Source organism: Oncorhynchus gorbuscha, linkage group LG02 (assembly GCF_021184085.1).
Source record: "Oncorhynchus gorbuscha isolate QuinsamMale2020 ecotype Even-year linkage group LG02, OgorEven_v1.0, whole genome shotgun sequence".
Classification (NCBI taxonomy): Eukaryota; Metazoa; Chordata; class Actinopteri; order Salmoniformes; family Salmonidae; genus Oncorhynchus; species Oncorhynchus gorbuscha.
In genome coordinates, this window is record NC_060174.1 from 3,853,183 (window position 1) to 3,877,977 (window position 24,795).

At 40.4% G+C, this 24,795-nt stretch overlaps 1 protein-coding gene across 1 annotated transcript in view; it reads right to left on the minus strand.

Annotated features, from left to right (window-relative positions):
- inpp5d (inositol polyphosphate-5-phosphatase D) overlaps positions 1 to 24,795 on the minus strand; it is a 56,891-nt gene that overhangs the window by 25,926 nt on the left and 6,170 nt on the right. Inside the window, exons 3-9 of the mRNA XM_046299007.1 lie at positions 13,945 to 14,080; positions 9,571 to 9,736; positions 8,875 to 9,015; positions 8,377 to 8,398; positions 2,107 to 2,184; positions 1,669 to 1,746; positions 1,287 to 1,410 (exon numbers count right to left, since the gene is read on the minus strand). Coding sequence (XP_046154963.1) covers positions 1,287 to 1,410; positions 1,669 to 1,746; positions 2,107 to 2,184; positions 8,377 to 8,398; positions 8,875 to 9,015; positions 9,571 to 9,736; positions 13,945 to 14,080 — 745 coding nt within the window. The remainder of the gene's footprint in view (positions 1 to 1,286; positions 1,411 to 1,668; positions 1,747 to 2,106; positions 2,185 to 8,376; positions 8,399 to 8,874; positions 9,016 to 9,570; positions 9,737 to 13,944; positions 14,081 to 24,795) is intronic.

Below are 24,795 nucleotides of genomic sequence, written 5' to 3' on the forward strand. Positions count from 1 at the left end.
GGCCACTCAGCAAGGAAAAGGCACTGCTCCAAAACTGCCATAAAAAAGCAGACTACGGTTTGCAACTGCACATGGGGACAAATATCATACTTTTTGGAGAAATGTCCTCTGATCTGATGAAACAAAAATAGAACTGTTTGGCCATAATGACCATCGTTATGTTTGGAGGAAAAAGGTGGAGGCTTGCGAGCCGAAGAACACCATCCCAACCGTGAAGCACGGGGGTGGCAGCATCACGTTGTGGGGGTGCTTTGCTGCAGGTGGGACTGGTGCACTTCACAAAATAGATGGCATCATGAGGCGGGAAAATTATGTGGATATATTGAAGCAACACCTCAAGACATCAGTCAGGAAGTTAAAGCTTGGTCGCAGATGGGTCTTCCAATTGGACAATGACCCCAAGCATACTTCCAAAGTTGTGGCAAAATGTCTTAAGGACAACAAAGTCAAGGTATTGGAGTGGCCATCACAAAGCCCTGACCTCAATCCCATAGAACATTTGTGGGCAGAACTGAAAAAGCATGTGCGAGTAATGAGGCCTACAAACCTGACTCAGTTACACCAGCTCCGTCAGGAGGAATGGGCCAACATTTACCCAACTTATTGTGGGAAGCTTGTGGAAGGCTAACCGAAATGTTTGACCCAAGTTAAACAATTTAAAGGCAATGCTACCAAATACTAATTGAGTGTATGTAAACTTCTGACCCACTGGGAATGTGATGAAAGAAATATATGTTGAAATAAATAATTCTCTCTACTGTTATTCTGACATTTCACATTCTTCAATTAAAGTGTTGATCCTAACTGACCTAAGACAGGGAATGTCTACTTGGATTAGATGTCAGGAACTGTGAAAAACTGAGTTTCAATGTATTTGGCTAAGGTGTATGTAAACTTCTGACTTCCACTGTAGCTGTGTTGTTGGTGTTTTCAATCTAATTTTGGTGTTTTCAAGCTAATGTAATTCATCAGATGACATGGGGTGAGTTTAGAATTCTCAAATAAGCAGCTTCAATTTGATTGGCTATTGCATGCAATTTTAATGGCGTTTGAGTAACTTCATGTAAACAGCAAAATTGCTTGAGATTATGCCACTTGCAACTGTAACTAAAATTGCATGAATGTTGCTTCGTGTGACCCCAGTCTAAGGCCTAGATACAGAATGTAAACCCAGTCTAAGGCCTAGATACAGAATGTAACCCCAGTCTAAGGCCTAGATACAGTCCAGAATGTAAAAACAAAAATAGAAAGACTATTTACTATTATAGGAGGAATAAAGTACTTACTTTTATTGTGTACAAAGTATTTATCTTCTGGTCCGTCTTTATATTTCTTGAAGTAGATCTTCCCAGTTTCCACATCCACCTTGATGAACATCTTGTTTGTGAGACCAAGCAACTCTGATTTGACCTGTAAAAGAAGACCACGACCTCATAAATTCACAAAAGCAACCTTGTTCCTTGTTCAATTAAACCGTGCAAAGACAATTTGGAGTTTACCCTAATTGATATTAGAGATTATTTTATTAATTTTTTGTTTCAGATAAATTTCATAATCCACTATGCCTTTGATATTCAATATGTGGTAACATTGTTATCATGAAACACAATGATATTTTTTTTTGTGTTTTTTTGGGGGGGCTGCAGTATCTCATTTTGTTCAACTTACTTCAAACGTAATAGGTGGTATTAGAGACTTCCTGTGGCTTCCATCATATAATACCGACTCAAACAGAGCAGCTTTGGCCTGTGTGGGAAAAAAAAGGAAACTACAGTATGTGAAAAGGAAGCATTACTCCTTTAACTGTTTCTGGTCTGGTTTTGGTTTTGGTCAGAGTGTAACAGGAAAGACGTTAGGACATATGAGAGATCATCTACACACAGGGTCAGTTAGTGATTGATAGAAATAGTGAATGAACAAGCTATTGCTAACGTTGTTAACGTTGAATACAATCAAATGTCAGAATAAGATTGTGTCCCAAATGGCAAACATATTCCCTAATATAGTGACCTACTTATGACCAGAGATCTATGGGCCGTGATCGAAAGTAGTGCACTATTTAGAGAATGGGACAGGCCCTAAGTTTAGAATAGTGTTAAACATTACTTTATCCTCGATGGAGTAGAGCAGTTTGGTCATTTGTTCCAGCCTGAATGACACAGCCTGACCTGAATCTGCTGACACCTAGAAGTTAAAAGCAGAAACGTGAATTCAACATTAGGGCAGAGACAGCCTTCAGTGCATCACATAGGAAATATCATTAAAAACACAAAGGACTTGATGATATAAATACTGTACACTAGACCAGAGATATAAATGCTGTACACTAGACCAGAGATGATATAAATACTGTACACTAGACCAGAGATATAAAATACTGTACACTAGACCAGAGATGATATAAATACTGTACACTAGACCAGAGATGATATAAATACTGTACACTAGACTAGAGATGATATAAATACTGTACACTAGACCAGAGATGATATAAATACTGTACACTAGACCAGAGATGATATAAATACTGTACACTAGACCAGAGATGATATAAATACTGTACACTAGACCAGAGATGATATAAATACTGTACACTAGACCAGAGATGATATAAATACTGTACACTAGACCAGAGATGATATAAATACTGTACACTAGACCAGAGATGATATAAATACTGTACACTAGACCAGAGATGATATAAATACTGTACACTAGACCAGAGATGATATAAATACTGTACACTAGACCAGAGATGATATAAATACTGTACACTAGACCAGAGATGATATAAATACTGTACACTAGACCAGAGATGATATAAATACTGTACACTAGACCAGAGATGATATAAATACTGTACACTAGACCAGAGATGATATAAATACTGTACACTAGACCAGAGATGATATACATACTGTACACTAGACCAGAGATGATATACATACTGTACACTAGACCAGAGATGATATAAATACTGTACACTAGACCAGAGATGATATAAATACTGTACACTAGACCAGAGATGATATAAATACTGTACACTAGACCAGAGATGATATAAATACTGTACACTAGACCAGAGATGATATAAATACTGTACACTAGACCAGAGATGATATAAATACTGTACACTAGACCAGAGATGATATAAATACTGTACACTAGACCAGAGATGATATAAATACTGTACACTAGACCAGAGATGATATACATACTGTACACTAGACCAGAGATGATATAAATACTGTACACTAGACCAGAGATGATATAAATACTACAACCAGATAGCATTAAATACTCATTTTACTAGAAAGATATAAATACCCTACACTAGACCAGAATGATCCCCATACTGTACACTAGACTAGAGATGATATAAATTGAATACAGAGATGATAAAATAATACCATCTAGACTGCAGATATAAATACTGTCCCATCTATAAATACTGTACACTAGACCAGAGATGAATAAATACTGTACACTAGACCAGAGATGATATACATACTGTACACTAGACCAGACTTCTCATACTGTACACTAGACTAGGGACAGCTGTACACTGGACCAGATGATATAAATACTGCACTAGACCAGAGATGGGCAGGGTACACTAGACCAGAGATGATATACATACTGTACAACACCAGAGATGATATAAATACGTACACTAGACCAGAAAATACATAATTCATCCCAGAGATGATATAAATACTTACACTAGACCAGAGATGATATAAATACTTACACTAGACAGAGATGATATAAATACTTCCACTAGACCAGAGATGATATACATACTGTACACTAGACCAGAGATGATTAAATACTGTACACTAGACCAGAGATTTAAATACTGTTAGACCAGATATATAAATACTGTACACTAGGGTCCAAAATTATAAATAATGACTGTATAAAATATAAATAATTAAAATACTGAGATGATATAAATACTGTACACTAGACTAGAAAAATTGGTAAATTATCTTATTTTCTATTAATGCAAACTAGACCAGAAATGATATAAAATCAAATCAGAGATTTAAATTTATACAGCAGATTTCCGACAGAATACAACACAATGTCTTTAAATGGAATAAAAGTCACCTGTTACCATGCAGAATAACCTAAATCAGATAGCAATTTCTCATTTTAAGAAAAATCAAAGACCCTCTAAAATGCTCCCCCCATATATGGATCCCCCCCTCAGGGTCTCTGGCTGGGGGCATAGTAACTAAAGATGGGGTCAAATAATAATCTTGACTGGTGCTCATAGTAATCTAAAGGCTGGGGGCATAGTAACTAAAGGCTGATTATAATAACAAACCTGAGGGCATAGTAACTAAAGGCTGGGTGCATAGTAACTAAAGGCTGAGGGGCATAGTAATCTCAACAGGCTGGAGCATAGTAACTAAAGGCTGGGGGCATCCCAGTAACTCAAATGGCTTTCCAGGGGGATAGTAATCAATTCTGATTTCATAGTAATTTCTAAATTGACCCCGCCCTGGGTTAACAGCAATAGTAACTTTAAATGCTGCAGATATGTACATAGGGTCCAAAATATAATAATGACTGTATAAAATAAATAATTAAAATACTGGGCTGTATTTAGTAACTAAAAATTGGTAAATTATCTTATTTTCTATTAATGCAAATTGCTCAGAAAATGTTATAAATCAAAGGCTGGGGGCATAGTAACTAAAGGCTGAGGGCATAGTAACACAATGTCCTTTACATAGTAAAAAGGCTGAGGGCATAGTAATCCAAAGGCTGAAAATAGTAAAAAAATGCTGGGGGCATAGTAAGGGTCTCTGGCTGGGGGCATAGTAACTAAATGCTGAGGGCATAGTAACTAAAGGCTGAGGGCATAGTAACTAAAGGCTGGGGGCATAGTAACTAAAGGCTGAGGGCATAGTAACTAAAGGCTGGGTGCATAGTAACTAAAGGCTGAGGGCATAGTAACTAAAGGCTGTGGGCATAGTAACTAAAGGCTGGGGGCATAGTAACTAAAGGCTGAGGGCATAGTAACTAAAGGCTGGGGGCATAGTAACTAAAGGCTGAGGGCATAGTAACTAAAGGCTGGGGGCATAGTAACTAAAGGCTGAGGGCATAGTAACTAAAGGCTGTGGGCATAGTAACTAAAGGCATAGTAACTAAAGGCATAGTAACTAAAGGCATAGTAACTAAAGGCATAGTAACTAAAGGCTGAGGGCATAGTAACTAAAGGCATAGTAACTAAAGGCTGAGGGCATAGTAACTAAAGGCATAGTAACTAAAGGCTGGGGGCATAGTAACTAAAGGCTGAGGGCATAGTAACTAAAGGCTGGGGGCATAGTAACTAGAGGCTGAGGGCATAGTAACTAAAGGCTGGGGGCATAGTAACTAAAGGCTGGGGGCATAGTAACTAAAGGCTGGGGGCATAGTAACTAAAGATCTGATCTGGCCAAGGCTTTCGATTCTGTCAACCACCACATCCTCATCGGCAGACTCGACAGCCTTGGTTTCTCAAATGATTGCCTCGCCTGGTTCACCAACTACTTCTCTGATAGAGTTCAGTGTGTCAAATTGGAGGGTCTGCTGTCCGGACCTCTGGCAGTCTCTATGGGAGTGCCACAGGGTTCAATTCTTGGACCGACTCTCTTCTCTGTATACATCAATGAGGTTGCTCTTGCTGCTGGTGAGTCCCTGATCCACCTCTACGCAGACGACACCATTCTGTATACTTCCGGCCCTTCTTTGGACACTGTGTTAACAACCCTCCAGGCTAGCTTCAATGCCATTACAACTCTCCTTCAGTGGCCTCCAATTGCTCTTAAATACAAGTAAAACTAAATGCATGCTCTTCAACCGATTGCTACCTGCACCTACCCGCCTGTCCAACATCACTACTCTGGACGGCTTTGACTTAGAATACGTGGACAACTACAAACACTTAGGTGTCTGGTTAGATTGTAAAATCTCCTTCCAGACCCATATCAAACATCTCCAATCCAAAGTTAAATCTAGAATTGGCTTCCTATTTCGCAACAAAGCATCCTTCACTCATGCTGCCAAACATACCCTTGTAAAACTGACCATCCTACCAATCCTCGACTTTGGCGATGTCATTTACAAAATAGTCTCCAATACCCTACTCAACAAATTGGATGCAGTCTATCACAGTGCAATCCGTTTTGTCACCAAAGCCCCATATACTACCCACCATTGCGACCTGTACGCTCTCGTTGGCTGGCCCTCGCTTCATACTCGTCACCAAACCCACTGGCTCCATGTCATCTACAAGACCCTGCTAGGTAAAGTCCCCCTTATCTCAGCTCGCTGGTCACCATAGCATCTCCCACCTGTAGCACACGCTCCAACAGGTATATCTCTAGTCACCCCCAAAACCAATTCTTTCTTTGGCCGCCTCTCCTTCCAGTTCTCTGCTGCCAATGACTGGAACGAACTACAAACATCTCTGAAACTGGAAACACTTATCTCCCTCACTAGCTTTAAGCACCAACTGTCAGAGCATCTTACAGATTACTGCACCTGTACATAGCCCACCTATAATTTAGCCCAAACAACTACCTCTTTCCCAACTGTATTTAATTAATTTATTTATTTTGCTCCTTTGCACCCCATTATTTTTATTTCTACTTTGCACATTCTTCCATTGCAAAACTACCATTCCAGTGTTTTACTTGCTATATTGTATTTACTTTGCCACCATGGCCTTTTTTGCCTTTACCTCCCTTCTCACCTAATTTGCTTACATTGTATATAGACTTGTTTATACTGTATTATTGACTGTATGTTTGTTTTACTCCATGTGTAACTCTGTGTCGTTGTATCTGTCGAACTGCTTTGCTTTATCTTGGCCAGGTCGCAATTGTAAATGAGAACTTGTTCTCAACTTGCCTACCTGGTTAAATAAAGGTGAAATAAAAAATAAATAAATAAATAAAGGCTGGGGACATAGTAACTAAAGACTGGCGGCATAGTAACTAAAGACTGGGGGCAGAGTAACTAAAGGCTGGGGGCAGAGTAACTAAAGACTGGGGGCAGAGTAACTAAAGACTGGGGGCAGAGTAACTAAAGACTGGGGGCATAGTAACTAAAGGCTGGGGACATATTAACTAAAGACTGGGGGCATAGTAACTAAAGGCTGGGGGCTTAGTAACTAAAGACTGGGGGCATAGTAACTAAAGACTGGGGGCAGTAACTAAAGGCTAAGTAACTAAAGGCTGGGGGCAGAGTAACTGGCTGGGGACATAGTAACTAAAGACTGGGGGCATAGTAACTAAAGGCTGGGGGCATAGTAACTAAAGGCTGGGGGCATAGTAACTAAAGGCATAGTAACTAAAGGCATAGTAACTAAAGGCATAGTAACTAAAGGCTGGGGGCATAATAACTAAAGGCTGGGGGCATAGTAACTAAAGGCTGGGGGCATAGTAACTAAAGTAACTAAAATGTTTTTTTTAAGTAGGGGCCAAAATGATTGACACCCCTAAAAATACTTACTATATAAATAAAGTAGTCAAATGTTTAGTATTTGGTCCCATATTCCTAGCACACAATGACAACATCAAGCTTGTGATGCCTCAAACTTGTTGGAAGCATTTGCAGTTAGTTTTGGTTGTGTTTCAGATTATTTTGTGCCCAATATCAATTCATGGTAAATAATGTATTGTGTTATTTTGGAGTCACTTTTAAGTAAGAATATAATATGTTTGTAAACACTTCTACGTGAATGTGGATGATACAATGATTACAGATAATCCTGAATGAATTGATGAGTGTACAAGTTACAGAGGGGCAAAGACCATATCTCCAAGACATGCTAACCTCCCCTGTTATTGGTAATGGTGAGAGGTTAGACCATATCTCCAAGACATGGTAACCTCCCCTGTTATTGGTAATGGTGAGAGGTTAGACCATACCTCCAAGACATACTAACCTCCTCTGTTATTGGTAATGGTGAGAGGTTAGACCATACCTCCAAGACATGCTAACCTCCCCTGTTATTGGTAATGGTGAGAGGTTAGATCATACCTCCAAGACATGCTAACCTCTCCTGTTATTGGTAATGCTGAGAGGTTAGACCATACCTCCAAGACATGCTAACCTCCCCTGTTATTGGTAATGGTGAGAGGTTAGATCATACCTCCAAGACATGTTAACCTCCTCTGTTATTGGTAATGGTGTGAGGTTATATCATACCTCCAAGACATGCTAACCTCCTCTGTTATTGGTAATCGTGAGAGGTTATATCATACCTCCAAGACATGCTAACCTTCCCTGTTATTGGTAATGCTGAGAGGTTAGACCATACCTCCAAGACATGCTAACCTCCCCTGTTATTGGTAATGGTGAGAGGTTAGACCATACCTCCATGACATGGTAACCTCCCCTGTTATTGGTAATGATGAGAGGTTAGATCATACCTCCAAGACATGCTAACCTTCAAGACATGCTAACCTCACCTGTTAATTGTAATGTAGTCATTGTGTGGTAAAAAATATGTGAGCAAATAGTAAACTTTTGATGACTTTGTATATAAGAATATTTAGGACTGTCAATCATTTTAACCCCCAACCTTCTTGAGAAAAAAAACAAAAACAAAACAAAATATTTTTCTCTGAGCAAAAATATAAACTATAATAATTTTCCCCCTTTTTGTTGTTGTTGTTGTTGATCCAATATAATATTATTATTTATTTTATACAGTCATCATTGTTCATCTTTATCAAGAGTGTCTATAAAAACGACTTATGTTTCTTCCACATCGCGACCAGGGTATCCAGCCAATCAGTGGTCTCCACGACCAAGTGTGTCAACAATCTGGGACACCACTGTAGCTAGCTATTGTCTGTAAGTCTCCTGTACCTGTTAAGATGTTTGCAAATTCCCATAGTGAGCTTTTTCAGACGGGGAAAGTTGGGATTCCCATTCTGGGCTTGCTCAGCATCGAGACAGAGTGAGGTGTGGAAGTATTCCTGGATGGATTGTTGATGCTCTTCCGGCAGGCTGGAAGACAATGAATTAACAGTCAGTGTGATTAGTTTTGTTGATGCCTAACTAAAAGATTAGGAGCTGGGTAACACAATGCAACACGTCGTCAGTAACACTGAAGACACTCAAATCAGCATTTTGCAGTCCATAGTAGAATGAGAAGTGTCTCAGTGTACTAAATCAAATGTATTTATAAAGCCCTTCTTACATCAGCTGATATCTCAAAGTGCTGTACAGAAACCCAGCCTAAAACCCCAAAACAGCAAGCAATGCAGGTGTAGAAGCACGGTGGCTAGGAAAAACTCCCTAGAAAGGCCAAAACCTAGGAAGAAACCTAGAGAGGAACCAGGCTCTGAGGGTTGCCCTAAAACACCACAATAGCAAGCAATGCAGGTGTAGAAGCACGATGGCTAGGAAAAACTCCCTAGAAAGGCCAAAACCTATCAAGTCAAAAAGCTGAACTAAGATACATTTTTGCCTGATCAATAATGAATAAGATTACATCGATAGGGTGGCACCTGATCTCAGATCAATACTCTGAGAAGATTTTGTGGGCCCAAATGAGCATACTTAGACATGTCCAACTGTTGCAGCCTCTGTAGGTATGTGTCTCTCAGGGAAGCACAGGCGAGCTCTGAAGTCTGTGACTCTCCCCCATGGGTCTCTTTACTGCCATTGCCTGACAGCCCTCCTGAGATGTTCCTGGGTGGTAGCTGAGGTGGGTATTTAGCTGGATCTGGAGACAAACAACCACAACAGTCAAACTGTTAGACATAATGAAAGTTATCAGTATCATACCCCTGTGTAGTACTTGAATTACTACTACATAACTAACAGCACCTACAGTCACCTTTACTCCTGTTAACATGTATATATACAGTGGGGCAAAAAAAGTATTTAGTCAGCCACCAATTGTGCAAGTTCTCCCACTTAAAAAGATGAGAGAGGCCTGTAATTTTCATCATAGGTACACTTCAACTATGACAGACAAAATAATCCAGAAAATCACATTGTAGGATTTTTAATTAATTTATTTGAATAATTTTGCACGCCAAATTTTTCAGTTTTTGATTCCACTTCATGATTGTGTCCCACTTGTTGGTGATTCTTCACAAAAAAATACAGTTTTATATCTTTATGTTTGAAGCCTAAAATGTGGCAAAAGGTCACAAAGTTCAAGGGGGACGAATACTTTCGCAAGGCACTGTATGTCTACCTCAATGACTCCAGTACTCCTGTTAATATGTATATACTGTACAGTACCAGTCAAAGGTTTTGACAAACTGACTCATTCAAGGGTTTTTCTTAATTTTTACTATTTTCTAGATTGTAGAAAAATAGTGAAAACATCAAAACTATGAAATAACACATATGGAATCATGCAGTAACCAAAAAAGTGTTAACTTTTTATGGCTGCAGGGGCAATATTGAGTAGCTTGGGTGAAAATGTGCCCATTGTAAACGGCCAGCTCCTCAGTCCCAGTTGCGAATATATGCATATTATTATTAGTATTGGATAGAAAACACTCTGAAGTTTCTAAAACTGTTTGAATTATGTCTGTGAGTATAACAGAACTCATATCGAAATTCCACTTCCTGTTTTATTTTCTTCTGGGGTGGCAGAATTTCAACCAAGCTCTCATTGAAATTACAGCGAGATATGGATGAGTTTTCACTTCCTACGCCTTCCACTAGATGTCAACAGTCAATAGAACTTTGTCTGACTCTAATCTGAAGGGGGGTCGAATGAGACAGGAAATAGTCACCACTGCCACGAGTGGACCATGCTTTCACCAGATGAAGGACCTGCGTTCCATCGCTCATCTGAAGTCATTCTAATTCTCCGGTTGGAACGTTAGTCAAGATATATGTAAACAACATTCTAAAGATTGATTCAGTTTGACATGTTTCTACTGACTGTTACGGAACTTTTGGACATTTCATCACGTTATAGTGGACGCGCTTTGTGACTTTGGAATTGTTTACCAAACGCGCTAACGAAAGTAGCTAATTGGACATAAATAACGGACATTTTCGAACAAATCAAGCATTTATTGTGGACCTGGGATTCCTAGGACTGCATTCTGAGGAAGTTCATCAAAGGTAAGGAAACATTTATCATGTATTTTCTGGTTTCTGTTGACTACAACATGGTGGCTAATTTGGCTTCTGTTCTGAGCGCTGTCTCAGATTATTGCATGTGTTGCTTTTTCTGTAAACTTTTTTTGAAATCTGTCACAGCGGTTGCATTAAGGAGAGGTATATCTATAATTCCATGTGTATAACTTGTATTACCATCTACATTTATGATGAGTATTTCTGTTGAAACGATGTGTCTATGCAAAATCACTTGATGTTTTTGGAACAAGTGAATCTATTAAGCCAATGTAAACTCAGATTTTTAAAAATATAAATATGAACTTTATCAAACAAAACATGCATGTATTGTGTAACATGAAGTCCTACGAGTGTCATCTGATGAAGATAATTCAAGGTTAGTGATTAATTTTGTGAATGCTATATTTTGCTGGAAAATGGCTGTGCTTATTGTGGTTTGGTGGAGACCTATGTCACGGCTTAAGTATGACAAGTGGGTACTTTTTCCACCACTGGTGTTGAGTGCAGTGCAGGGGCGGTTCCTCCTGCAGGCAGAGGAGGGTCGTTAGTGATTGAAGTCACCTGGGCTCAAAGTATTTAAACTGTCACTAATCACCTCTCTCTCTCTCTGCTCCTCCAGGTACGATCCTGTTTTGTTTGTTCCTTTGTAGTTTTACGTAGTTTTCACTCAGTCATTCACACACACAGATTCATGCATCCCTGCACTTTACATACACCTTACATTATGATACTTCCACACCTCATTCATTTTTCTTAGTTTAAAGTTAATAGTTTTGTTTACAATAAAGAACATTTTGTTAATTGGCCTATACCTGTTGTTCGCGTCCCCTCATTTTTGGCACAGGCTATGAGGCGGCCTGTGACACCTAACATAATCGTTTGTAGTGCTTTCGTTGAAAAGCCTATTTGAAATCCGACACTTTGGTGGGATTAACAACAAGATTACCTTTAAAATAATATAAGACACATGTATGTCTTAGGAATTGTAATTATGAGATTTCTGTTGTTTGAATTTGGCGCCCTCTATTTTCACTGGCAGTTGTCATATCGATCCCGGTATTGGGATTGCAGCCATAACAAGTTAAACAAATCAAAATCTATTTTATATTTGAGATTCTTAAAAGTAGCCACCAGTAGTTCCCTCAGCAATGTTCGCACATCTAGTGGAAAGCCTTCCCAGAAGAGTCCATGTTGTTATAGCAATAAAGGGTGGACCAACTCCATATTAATGCCCATGATTTTGGAATGAGATGTTCGACGAGCAGGTGTCCACATACTTTTGGTCATGTAGCCTGCGGCTATGGAACCCTGACCTGTTCACCGGACGTGCTACCTGTCCCAAACCTGCTGTTTTCAACTCTATAGAGACAGCAGGAGCGGTAGAGATACCCTGAACGAAAAGCCAAGTGACATTTACTCCTGAGGTGCTGACCTGTTGCACCCTCGACAACTACTGTGATTATTATTATCTGACCCTGCTGGTCATCTATGAACATTTGAAAATCTTGGCCATGTTCTGTTATAATCCTCACCCGGCACAGCCAGAAGAAGACTGGCCACCCCTCAGAGCCTGGTTCTTCTCTAGGTTTCTTCCTAGGTTTTGGCCTTTCTAGGGAGTTTTTCCTAGACACCGTGCTTCTACACCTGCATTGCTTGCTGTTTGGGGTTTTGGGCTGGGTTTCTGTACAGCACTTTGTGACATCGGCTGATGTAAGGGCTTTATAAATACATTTGATTTGATTTGATTTAGTGTATCTACCTTAACTGTGTTGGATTGTATGTAATCTGATTATTATTATTTACACCTGCATTGTTTGCTGTTTGGGGTTTTAGGCTGGGTTTCTGTACAGCACTTTGAGATATCAGCTGATGTACGAAGGGCTATATAAATAAATTTGATTTGATTTGATATTAAAAAACCAAACTCAGTTACATTATCAGCTTAAAAATATTGTAATCAGATTACAGATTACACAACTAGATGATTACTTCTTGGATTACTTTTACATTTAGAAAGTAATATTTTCATGACATTCAATTCAGCATCAGAAAAAAAAGGTGCAAGTTTAAGTTAGTTCCACCTGAGCCAGTCTGACCACAAGTCAGAGATCGCTAATGATGACACGACAAATGTGTTCGATTTATCTTCTTCTATTGCCTCTCCGGGGAAAAGTAAACCCACATTTATCTTACTGATTACAATTTTGGACAGGTATTAGAGGTTTCAAGTTTTCAAGTTTCAAAGTATATAGAAGGAAATGCAAGCTATATACAGGCTCAGGGCCACCACCATAATTACAGTGTGCAGGGTTACTGGAGTTATTGAGGTACAGTAGAAGTTGCCTATACAACATAAACAGATCTGGGACCAACAAGCTACCTTGGATTAGGTCAGATCCGGGACCACCAAGCTAACTTGGGCTAGGTCAGATCCAAGCTACCTTGGATTAGGTCAGATCTGGGACCACCAAGCTAACTTGGGCTAGGTCAGATCCAAGATACCTTGGATTAGGTCAGATCTGGGACCACCAAGCTAACTTGGGCTAGGTCAGATCCAAGCTACCTTGGGTTAGCTCAGATCTGGGACCACCAAGCTAACTTGGGCTAGGTCAGATCCAAGTTACCTTGGGTTAGCTCAGATCTGGGACCACCAAGCTAACTTGGGCTAGGTCAGATCCAAGCTACCTTGGGTTAGCTCAGCTGTAGCAAAACATAATACGAGAGAATGGCTAAATCACAAATGAAACCATGCTCCCTGGATAGTGCACTACTTTTGACCAGGTCCCTTTGAAACACAGAAATAAAATAAACAGGTTATTCTCTGACCTGGCTCCTCCTCTGGCTCCTCCTCTTTCTGAACAGGGAACTGCAGGTGTGTAGCCAGACCCATGTTGGGACTGTAGTACGTCTCCACCAGGTCAGCCAGCACAGAGAAGAACCGGATAGGGACACCCTCAGAGGCCTGGAGACAGAGACAGAGAAACAACAAACACTGGTTAGTGGCACACACTACTGAGTCTAGAAATGACATCAGTCACAGGCTAGGAGTCTAGAGAGCACAACATCAGTCACAGGCTAGAACTCTAGAGAGCACAACATCAGTCACAGGCTAGGAGTCTAGAGAGCACAACATCGGTCACAGGCTAGAACTCTAGAGAGCACAACATCAGTCACAGGCTAGAACTAGAGAGCACAACATCAGTCACAGGCTAGAACTCTAGAGAGCACAACATCAGTCACAGACTAGAACTCTAAAGAGCACAACATCAGCAAGACAATAACACTACAGAGCCCCACATCAAGACAAGTACACTACAGAGCACAACAGGAAGACACTGGCTAGTAGCCTTTCTTCTCATGTCTCTACTTGGTGCTTAATTTACGGTGCTGGTATAGATAATTATGGTGCTGGTGTCATGACGTTGGCTTGGGGGTAGGTTTATGACAGTCATAAATACCTCTTCCCCCTTTTTCCTCTCTCTACGCTACTGCTGTTACATTTGCAAACCCCTTGGTTAACATAGAGATTCTGGGAACATCAGAAGGTGGGGGGAAATTAACTATATTCTGGTAATCCGACCAATTGAACATATGCGGTGGTACTTAATGAATATGATGTCAGTTCGGTTGTCATCTGATACATTCTTATCAATGATAAGATGACATAAACTCTACAGTGGAAAGTCTACACATCAGAGTTATCAGATTAACATGGAATTGTTGTTCAATTTAAATGTTTGAATATGAAATGTTTCGTGATGGGATGAAATGTGATTTTAGCTTCTAAAATGTGAGATTTGGGTTTTCATAAGATAGGGCTCTGCTCAATGGGCTATAAAACTTGTCAAACACGCCCTCCTCTCCCTTCCTTAAGCCCTAGATGACAATATAACCTCCTGTTCCGAGGACGTGAGGACAACGGTCCGATGTCAGAATGGTTCAGATAATAACTACAGAACAAAGCCAACATCAGCGTGAGCTTTGGTTGCGAATGGTATGAACTTTGAACTCTTATTCACTTCAGAAGTGATACCTCCTAGCCGTTGAGTTAGCAACAGCCGCTGCAAATGAGGGTTAGGAAGGAACAGACAGAGTATCCCGTCTACCACACAACGACGTTACTACAACTTCTCCAATTGACATCCAGAGACATTCTTCAAAGGACTCGGTTGGGCAACACGGCCTTCCATCTACCACCAACTTACCAAAGCGCAGCTCCGAGTAAATATTTATTGCATTTTCCTTTTCCAAATGGGCGGTAATTGAGAATGCATAAGATACTGTATTTATGATAGCACAGCTTCACCCTTTGTTCCTCAGTCTTCCTGCTCTTTCACTTTCACCCAGCCCTTTTCTTTTGTGTAACCAGCTGTCATATCTGTTCCGCCCGCCAGGGACCTTTTCCTTTATGACGTCATTTGTAATCAAGTTATGATTTAATTATGTGTATGTGTAATTCTGTGTGATTAGTTAGGCATTTAGTAAATAAATAATTAAACCCAATTTTTTATTGCTGATTCAACTTGTTAGCCAGGGTTCGTGCAGATAACTAAGAATTTACAACTTTCAAATGAGACTGAATTAAGATGACGTTTAATATTGACTGCTATTGATGTGAAATATTACTAGGTCTTTAAGAGTTTATTGGTAAGATAACAGCTCTATAAATATTATTTTGTGGTGCCCGACTCTCTAGTTAATTACATTTACATGATTAGCTCAATCAGGTAATATTAATTACGGAGAAATTATTTTATAGAATAGCATGTCATATCACTTAATCCGGCATAGCCAAAGACACGACACTGGTATAGATATTTCTGGTGCAGGTATAGATATTTCTGGTGCAGGTATAGATCTTTCTGGTGCAGGTATATATATTTCTGGTGCAGGTACAGATATTTCTGGTGCAGGTATGGATATTTATGGTGCTGGTATGGATATTTATGGTGCAGGTATAGATATTTATGGTGCAGGTATAGATATTTATGGTGCAGGTATAGATCTTTCTGGTGCAGGTATAGATATTTATGGTGCAGGTATAGATATTTATGGTGCAGGTATAGATATTTATGGTGCAGGTATAGATATTTCTGGTGCAGGTATGGATATTTATGGTGCTGGTATGGATATTTATGGTGCAGGTATAGATATTTCTGGTGCAGGTATAGATATTTATGGTGCAGGTATAGATATTTCTGGGTGCAGGTATAGATATTTATGGTGCCGGTATAGATATTTATGGTGCAGGCAGGTATAGATCTTTCTGGTGCAGGTATAGATCTTTCTGGTGCTGGTATAGATATTTCTGGTGCAGGTATAGATATTTATGGTGCAGGCAGGTATAGATCTTTCTGGTGCTGGTATAGATATTTCTGGTGCAGGTCTAGATATTTATGGTGCAGGTATAGATATTTATGGTGCAGGTATAGATATTTCTGGTGCAGGTATAGATATTTATGGTGCAGGTATAGATATTTCTGGTGCAGGTATAGATATTTCTGGTGCAGGTATAGATCTTTATGGTGCAGGTATAGATCTTTATGGTGCAGGTATAGATATTTATGGTGCAGGTATAGATATTTATGGTGCAGGTATAGATATTTCATGGTGCAGGTATAGATATTTCTGGTGCAGGTATAGATATTTATGGTGCAGGTATAGATATTTATGGTGCAGGTATAGATATTTCTGGTGCAGGTATAGATATTTATGGTGCAGGTATAGATATTTATGGGGCAGGCAGGTATAGATCTTTCTGGTGCAGGTATAGATATTTATGGTGCAGGTATAGATATTTATGGGGCAGGCAGGTATAGATCTTTCTGGTGCAGGTATAGATATTTCTGGTGCAGGTATAGATCTTTCTGGTGCTGGTATAGATATTTCTGGTGCAGGTATAGATATTTATGGTGCAGGTATAGATATTTATGGGGCAGGCAGGTATAGATCTTTCTGGTGCAGGTATAGATATTTATGGTGCAGGTATAGATATTTATGGGGCAGGCATAGATCTTTCTGGTGCAGGTATAGATCTTTCTGGTGCAGGTATAGATCTTTCTGGTGCTGGTATAGATCTTTCTGGTGCTGGTATAGATAGTTATGGTGCAGGTATAGATCTTTCTGGTGCTGGTATAGATCTTTCTGGTGCTGGTATAGATCTTTCTGGTGCAGGTATAGATCTTTCTGGTGCTGGTATAGATCTTTCTGGTGCTGGTATAGATCTTTCTGGTGCAGGTATAGATTTTTCTGGTGCAGGTATAGATCTTTCTGGTGCTGGTATAGATATTTATGGTGCAGGTATAGATCTTTCTGGAGCTGGTATAGATATTTCTGGTGCAGGTATAGATATTTCTGGTGCAGGTATAGATATTTCTGGTGCAGGTATAGATCAGTGTAGCAACACAAGATCTTAGAGTGCTTTAACTGTTGCATGTTTCCAGAGACTTTAGGTCATGTTGTTCTGAATGACAGGTTTTCCTTCTATCACGGATCATACAGCTGACACACTGTTATAAAGGGCTTTGTACTGTTAGGCTACATTCCAAGGGCGTATTAACGACCAAGTCACCTGTGTTTTTAAATGTTATAGCCCCTTTCACTGCCACTGTGGATGTTGTTTTTCTTTGTGAAGTTTCCGGTCTTTTCTGTTAAGCACCACGAGATGAGCCTTGTGGCTTGTCATACGCCCACGCTAGGGGATCATTCAAAACCTCCTGCAACTGAAAGAGGAAGAAGCTTTTGATCAACATTAGCAGAGTGGCCTGTAGGAACTACAAGTACCCTTCAACATTAGCAGAGTGGCCTGTATGAACTACAAGTACCCTTCAACATTAGCAGAGTGGCCTGTATGAACTACAAGTACCCTTCAACATTAGGAGAGTAGCCTGTATGAACTACAAGTACCCTTCAACACTAGGAGAGTGGCCTGTAGGAACTACAAGTACCCTTCAACATTAGCAGAGTGGCCTGTAGGAACTACAAGTACCCTTCAACACTAGGAGAGTGGCCTGTAGGAACTACAAGTACCCTTCAACACTAGGAGAGTGGCCTGTAGGAACTACAAGTACCCTTCAACATTAGGAGAGTGGCCTGTAGGAACTACAAGTACCCTTCAACACTAGGAGAGTGGCCTGTAGGAACTACAAGTACCCTTCAACATTAGGAGAGTGGCCTGTAGGAACTACAAGTACCCTTCAACACTAGCAGAGTAGCCTGTTAGGAACTACAAGTACCCTTCAACATTAGCAGAGTAGCCTGTTAGGAATTGCAGTACCATTCAGCATTAGCAGAGTAGCCTGTTAGGAATTGCAGTACCATTCAGCATTAGCAGAGTCGCCTGTTAGGAATTGCAGTACCATCCAGCATTAGCAGAGTAGCCTGTATGATCTACAGTACCCTTCATTTCTGTGTATAGGGCAAGTTAAAACTCAAGAACTTGTAAATCAGCATTCATGACTTTCATGCTTTCCAGCTACAATAGATAAATGAATAACTAATCTAATCTATCTAACTGTGTACTGTAGTATGGTCTCCAGGTTTGGAATATTCTGACTGCCACAGTAATAAGGGAATGTATAGTATATATATATAATAACCAAATGTATTTAAATCTCAACCTCTGCCTCTGGGTGACAGAGAGAGCAGAGAGGATGGAGCTACAGCCACCGTGCTGTACACACCTTTTATTGAATAGAGACTGTAGTGTGCAGTCTGTTTATTGAATAGAGACTGTGGTGTACAGTCTGTTAATTGAATAGAGACTGTGGTGTACAGTCTGTAAATTGAATAGAGACTGTAGTGTACAGTCTGTTAATTGAATAGAGACTGTGGTGTACAGTCTGTAAATTGAATAGAGACTGTGGTGTACAGTCTGTTAATTGAATAGAGACTGTGGTGTACAGTCTGTAAATTGAATAGAGACTGTAGTGTACAGTCTGTTAATTGAATAGAGACTGTGGTGTACAGTCTGTAAATTGAATAGAGACTGTGGTGTAAAGTCTGTTAATTGAATAGAGACTGTAGTGTACAGTCTGTTAATTGAATAGAGACTGTGGTGTACAGTCTGTTTATTGAATAGAGACTGTAGTGTACAGTCTGTTAATTGAATAGAGACTGTGGTGTACAGTCTGTTTATTGAATAGAGACTGTAGTGTACTGTCTGTTAATTGAATAGACACTGTAGTGTACAGTCTGTTTATTGAATAGAGGACAGGAGCAGTGTAACTCATTTACAGCCCAAGAATGTGACAGTTAATATCAAGTGTCTAGTTTTACAGAGCTCTCACATTTTAGCCCCTGACTTGAAATGGCCCAAACACCGTGCAAACAATACAAGTCGATTTTGTGCAATGCATAACCATAATAGGTTACACAATATTCACAGTAAAATGCTAAATTCCAGAACGTTCCCACCACATGTGGCCTGTCTTAATTTCTGAAGGCATTGAAAGCAAAAGCAGAAGTTGCCTGATGCATGAGAAATTGAGAAATGGCTCTTAAAATACCCCTTAACACCCAACACCTGGAAGTGGACTGCAACAATAAATTAATAACTCTGTCATCATGAAGTGCTTTGAGAAACTAGTCAAGGATCATATCACCTCCACATTACCTGTCACTCAAGACCCACTTCAGTTTGAACACCGCCACAACAGGTCCACATACGACACAATCGTCTTCACACTGCCCTATCCCATCTGGACAAGAGGAATACCTATGTAAGAATGCTGTTTGTTTATTTAACCAGGTTTTTTATTTATTTTTATTTTACCAGGCAAGTCAGTTAAGAACAAATTCTTATTTTCAATTACAGCCTAGGAACAGTGGGTTAACTGCCTGTTCAGGGGCAGAACAACAGCTCGGGGATTCGAACTTGCAACCTTTCGGTTACTAGTCCAACGCTCTAACCACTAGGCTACTCTGCCGCCCCAAAAACCAAGTAGGCCAGTTGAGAACAAGTTCTCATTTACAATTGCGACCTGGCCAAGATAAAGCAAACCAGTTCGACACATACAACAACACAGAGTTACACATGGAATAAACAAACATACAGTCAATACTACAGTAGAAAAAGAAAGAAAAAACTTTTTACATTGTGTGCAGATGAGGTAAGATTTAAGGCAGTTAAAGTTTAAGGGAGTTAAGGCAATAAATAGGCCATGGTGGCGAAGTAATACAATACAATTACACAATACAGTACAATACAGCAATTAAACACTGGAATGGTAGATGTGCAGAAGATGACTGTGCAAGTAGAGATACTGGGGTGCAAAGGAGCAAGATAAATAAATAAATACAGTATGGGGATGAGGTAGATAGATGGGCTGTTTACAGATGGGCTATGTACAGGTGCAGTTATCTGTGAGCTGCTCTGACAGCTGGTGCTTAAAGCTAGTGAGTGGGATATAAGTCTCCAGCTTCAGTGATTTTTGCAGTTTGTTCCAGTCATTGGCAGCAGAGAACTGGAAGGAAAGGCGACCAAAGGAGGAATTGGCTTTGGGGGTGACCAGTGAGATATACCTGCTGGAGTGTGTGCTATGAGTGGGTGCTGCTATGGTGACCAGTGAGCTGAGATAAGGCGGGGCTTTACCTAGCAGAGACTTGTAGATAACCTGTAGCCAGTGGGTTTCGCGACTAGTATGAAGCAAGGGCCAATCAACGAGAGCGTACAGGTCGCAGTGGTGGGTAGTGTATGGGGCTTTGGTGACAAACTGATGGCACTGTGACAGACTGCATCCAATTTCTTGAGTAGAGTGTTGGAGGCTATTTTATAGATGACATCGCCGAAGTCGAAGATCCGTAGGATTGTCAGTTTTACGAGGGTATGTTTGGCAGCATGAGTGAAGGATGCTTTGTTGCGATATAGGAAGCCGATTCTAGATTTAATTTTGGATTGTAGATGCTTAATGTGAGTCTGGAAGGAGAGTTTACAGTCTAACCAGACACCTAGGTATTTGTAGTTGTCCACGTATTCTAAGTCAGATCCGTCCAGAGTAGTGATGCTGGACAGGCGGGCAGGTGCGGGCAGTGATCGATTGAATAGCATGTATTTAGTTTTACTTGCATTTAAGAGCAGTTGGAGGCTACGGAATGAGAGTTGTATGGCATTGAAGCTCGTCTGGAGGTTAGTTAACACAGTGTCCAAATAGGGGCCAGAAGTATAGAGAATGGTGTCATCTGCGTAGAGGTGGATCAGAGAATCAACAGCAGCAAGAGCGACATCATTGATGTTTACGGAGAAATGGGTCGGCCCGAGAATTGAACCCTGTGGCACCCCCATAGAGACTGCCAGAGGTCTGGACAACAGGCCCTCCGATTTGACACAAGGAACTCTATCAGATAAGTAATTGGTAAGCCAGGCGAGACAATCATTTGAGAAACCAAGGCTGTCGAGTCTGCCAATAAGAATGTGGTGATTGACAGAGTTGAAAGCCTTGGCCAGGTCGATGAATACGGCTGCACAGTAATGTTTCTTATCGATGGCGGTTAAGATATCGTTTAGGACCTTGAGCGTGGCTGAGGTGCACCCATGACCAGCTCTGAAACCAGATTGCATAGCGGAGGAGGTACGGTGGGATTCGAAATGGTCGGTAATCTGTTTGTTAACTTGGTTTTCGAAGACCTTAGAAAGACAGGGTAGGATAGATATAGGTCTGTAGCAGTTTGAGTCTAGAGTCTCACCCCCTTTGAAGAGGGGGATGACCGCGGCAGCTTTCCAATCTTTGGGGATCTCAGACGATATGAAAGAGAGGTTGAACAGGCTAGTCATAGGGGTTCCAGCAATTTCGGCAGATTTTAGAATGAGAGGGTCCAGATTGTCTAGCCCGGCTGATTTGTAGGGGTCCAGATTTTGCAGCTCTTTCAGAACATCAGCTATCTGGGTTTGGGTGAAGGAGAAATGGTGGGGGCTTGGGCGGGTTGCTGTGGAGGGTGCCGGGCAGTTGACCGGGGTAGGGGTAGCCAGGTGGAAGGCATGGCCAGCCATAGAGAAATGCTTATTGAAATTCTCAATTATAGTGGATTTATCAGTAGTAACAGTGTTTCCTAGCCTCAGAGCAGTGGGCAGCTGAGAGGAGGTTCTCTTATTCTCCATGGACTTTACAGTGTCCCAGAACTTTTTTGAGTTTGTACTACAGGATGCAAATGTCTGTTTGAAAAAGCTAGCCTTAGCTTTCCTAACTGCCTGTGTATATTTGTTCCTAACTTTGCATATCACGGGGGCTATTCGAGTTGCATATCACGGGGGCTATTCGATGCTAATGCAGAACACCACAGGATGTTTTTGTGCTGGTGAAGGGCAGACAGGCTATCTTTGCAGTAGATTGCAACACCACCCCCTTTGGCAGTTCTATCTAAAATGTTATAGTTAGGGATGGAGACTTCAGGGTTTTTGGTGGTTTTCCTAAGCCAGGATTCAGACACGGCTAAGACATCCGGGTTGGCAGAGTCTGCTAAAGCAGTGAGTAAAATACACTTAGGGAGTAGGCTTTTAATGTTAACATGCATGAAACCAAGGCTTTTACGGTTACAGAAGTCAACAAATGAGAGCACCTGGGGAGTGGTAGTGGAGCTAGGCACTGCAGGTCCTGGATTCAACTCTACATTACCAGAGGAACAGAGGAGAAGTGGGATAAGGGTACGGCTAAAGGATATACGAACTGGATGTCTAGCACGTTCGGAACAGAGAGTAAAAGGAGCAGGTTTCTGGGAACAATAGCATAGATTAAATGCATAGTGTACAGACAAAGGCAAGGTAGGGTGTGAGTACATTGGAGGTAAACCTAGGCATTGAGTAATGATGAGAGAGATATAGTCTCTAGTAGAGGTCGACCGACTAATCGGAATGGCCGATTAATTAGGGCTGATTTCAAGTTTTCAAAACACTCGGAAATTGGTATTTTTGTACACCGATTTGGCCTATTTTTTTTTTACACCTTTTTAACTAGGCAAGTCAGTTAAGAACACATTCTTATTTTCAATGACGGCCTAGGAACAGTGGGTTAACTGCCTTGTTCAGAGGCAGAATGACAGATTTTTACCTTGTCAGCTCCGGGATACAATCATGCAACCTTACAGTTAACTAGTCCAACGCTCTAACCACCTGCCTCTCATTGCGCTCCACGAGGAGCCTGCCAGTTACGCAAATGCAGTAAGCCAAGGTAAAGTTGCTAGCTAGCATTAAACGTATCTTATAAAAAACAATCAATCAATCATAATCACCAGTTAACTACACATGGTTGATGATATTACTAGTTTATCTAGCGTGTCCTACGTTGCATATAATCGATGCAACGCAGGGGGATGATTTAACAAAAGCGCATTTGTGAAAAAAGCACAATCGTTGGATGACTGTACCTAACCATAAACACCAATGCCTTTCTTAAAATCAACACACATAAGTATATATTTTTAAACCTGCATATTTAGCTAAAAGAAATCCAGGTTAGCAGGCAATATTAACCAGGTGAAATTGTGTCACTTCTCTTGCGTTCATTGCACGCAGAGTCAGGGTATATGCAACAGTTTGGGCCGCGTAGCTCGTTGCGAACTAATTTGCCAGAATTTTACGTAAATATCACATAACATTGAAGGTTGTACAATGTAACAGGAATATGTAGACTTAGGGATGCCACCCATTAGATAAAATACCGAACAGTTCCGTATTTCACTGAAGGAATAAACGTTTTGTTTTCGAAATGATAGTTTCCGGATTCGACCATATTAATGACCAGGCTCGTATTTCTGTGTGTTATTATGTTATAATTAAGTCTATGATTTAATATTTGATAGAGCAGTCTGACTGAGTGGTGGTAGGCAGCAGCAGGTTCGTAAGCATTAATTCAAACAGCACCTTTGTGCGTTTGCCAGCAGCTCTTCCCTGTGCTTCAAGCATTGCGCTGTTTATGACTTCAAGCCTATCAACTCCTGAGATTAGGCAGATGTAACCGATGTGAAATGGCTAGCTAATTAGCGGGGTGCGCGCTAATAGCGTTTCAAACGTCACTCACTCTGAGACTTGGAGTAGTTGTTCCCCTTCTCTGCATGGATAACGCTGCTTCGAGCGTGGCTGTTGTCGATGTGTTCCTGTTTTGAGCCCAGGTAGGAGTGAGGAGAGGGACGGAATACTGTTACACTGGCAATACTAAAGTGCCAATAAGAACATCCCAATAGTGAAAGCTATATGAGATACAAATGGTATAGAGAGAGTCCTATAAATACTATAACTATAACTACAACCTAAAACCTCATACCTTGGAATATTGAAGTCTCATGTTAAAAGGAACCACCAGCTTTCATATGTTCTCATGTTCTGAGCAAGGAACTTAAACGTTTGCTTTTTTACATGGCACATATTGCACTTTTACTTTCTTCTCCAACACTTTGTTTTTGCATTATTTAAACCAAATTGAACATGTTTCATTATTTACTTAAGGCTAAATGGATTTTTATTGATGTATTTTATTAAGTTAAAATAAGTGTTCATTCAGTATTGTTGTAATTGTCATTATTACAAATACATTTTTCTATTTTTTTAATCGGCCGATTAATCGGTATCGGCTTTTTTGGTCCTCCAATAATCGGTATCAGCATTGAAAAATCATAATCGGTCGACCTCTAGTCTCTAGAGACGTTTACACCAGGTGATGTCATCGCATATGTAGGAGGTGGAACAAC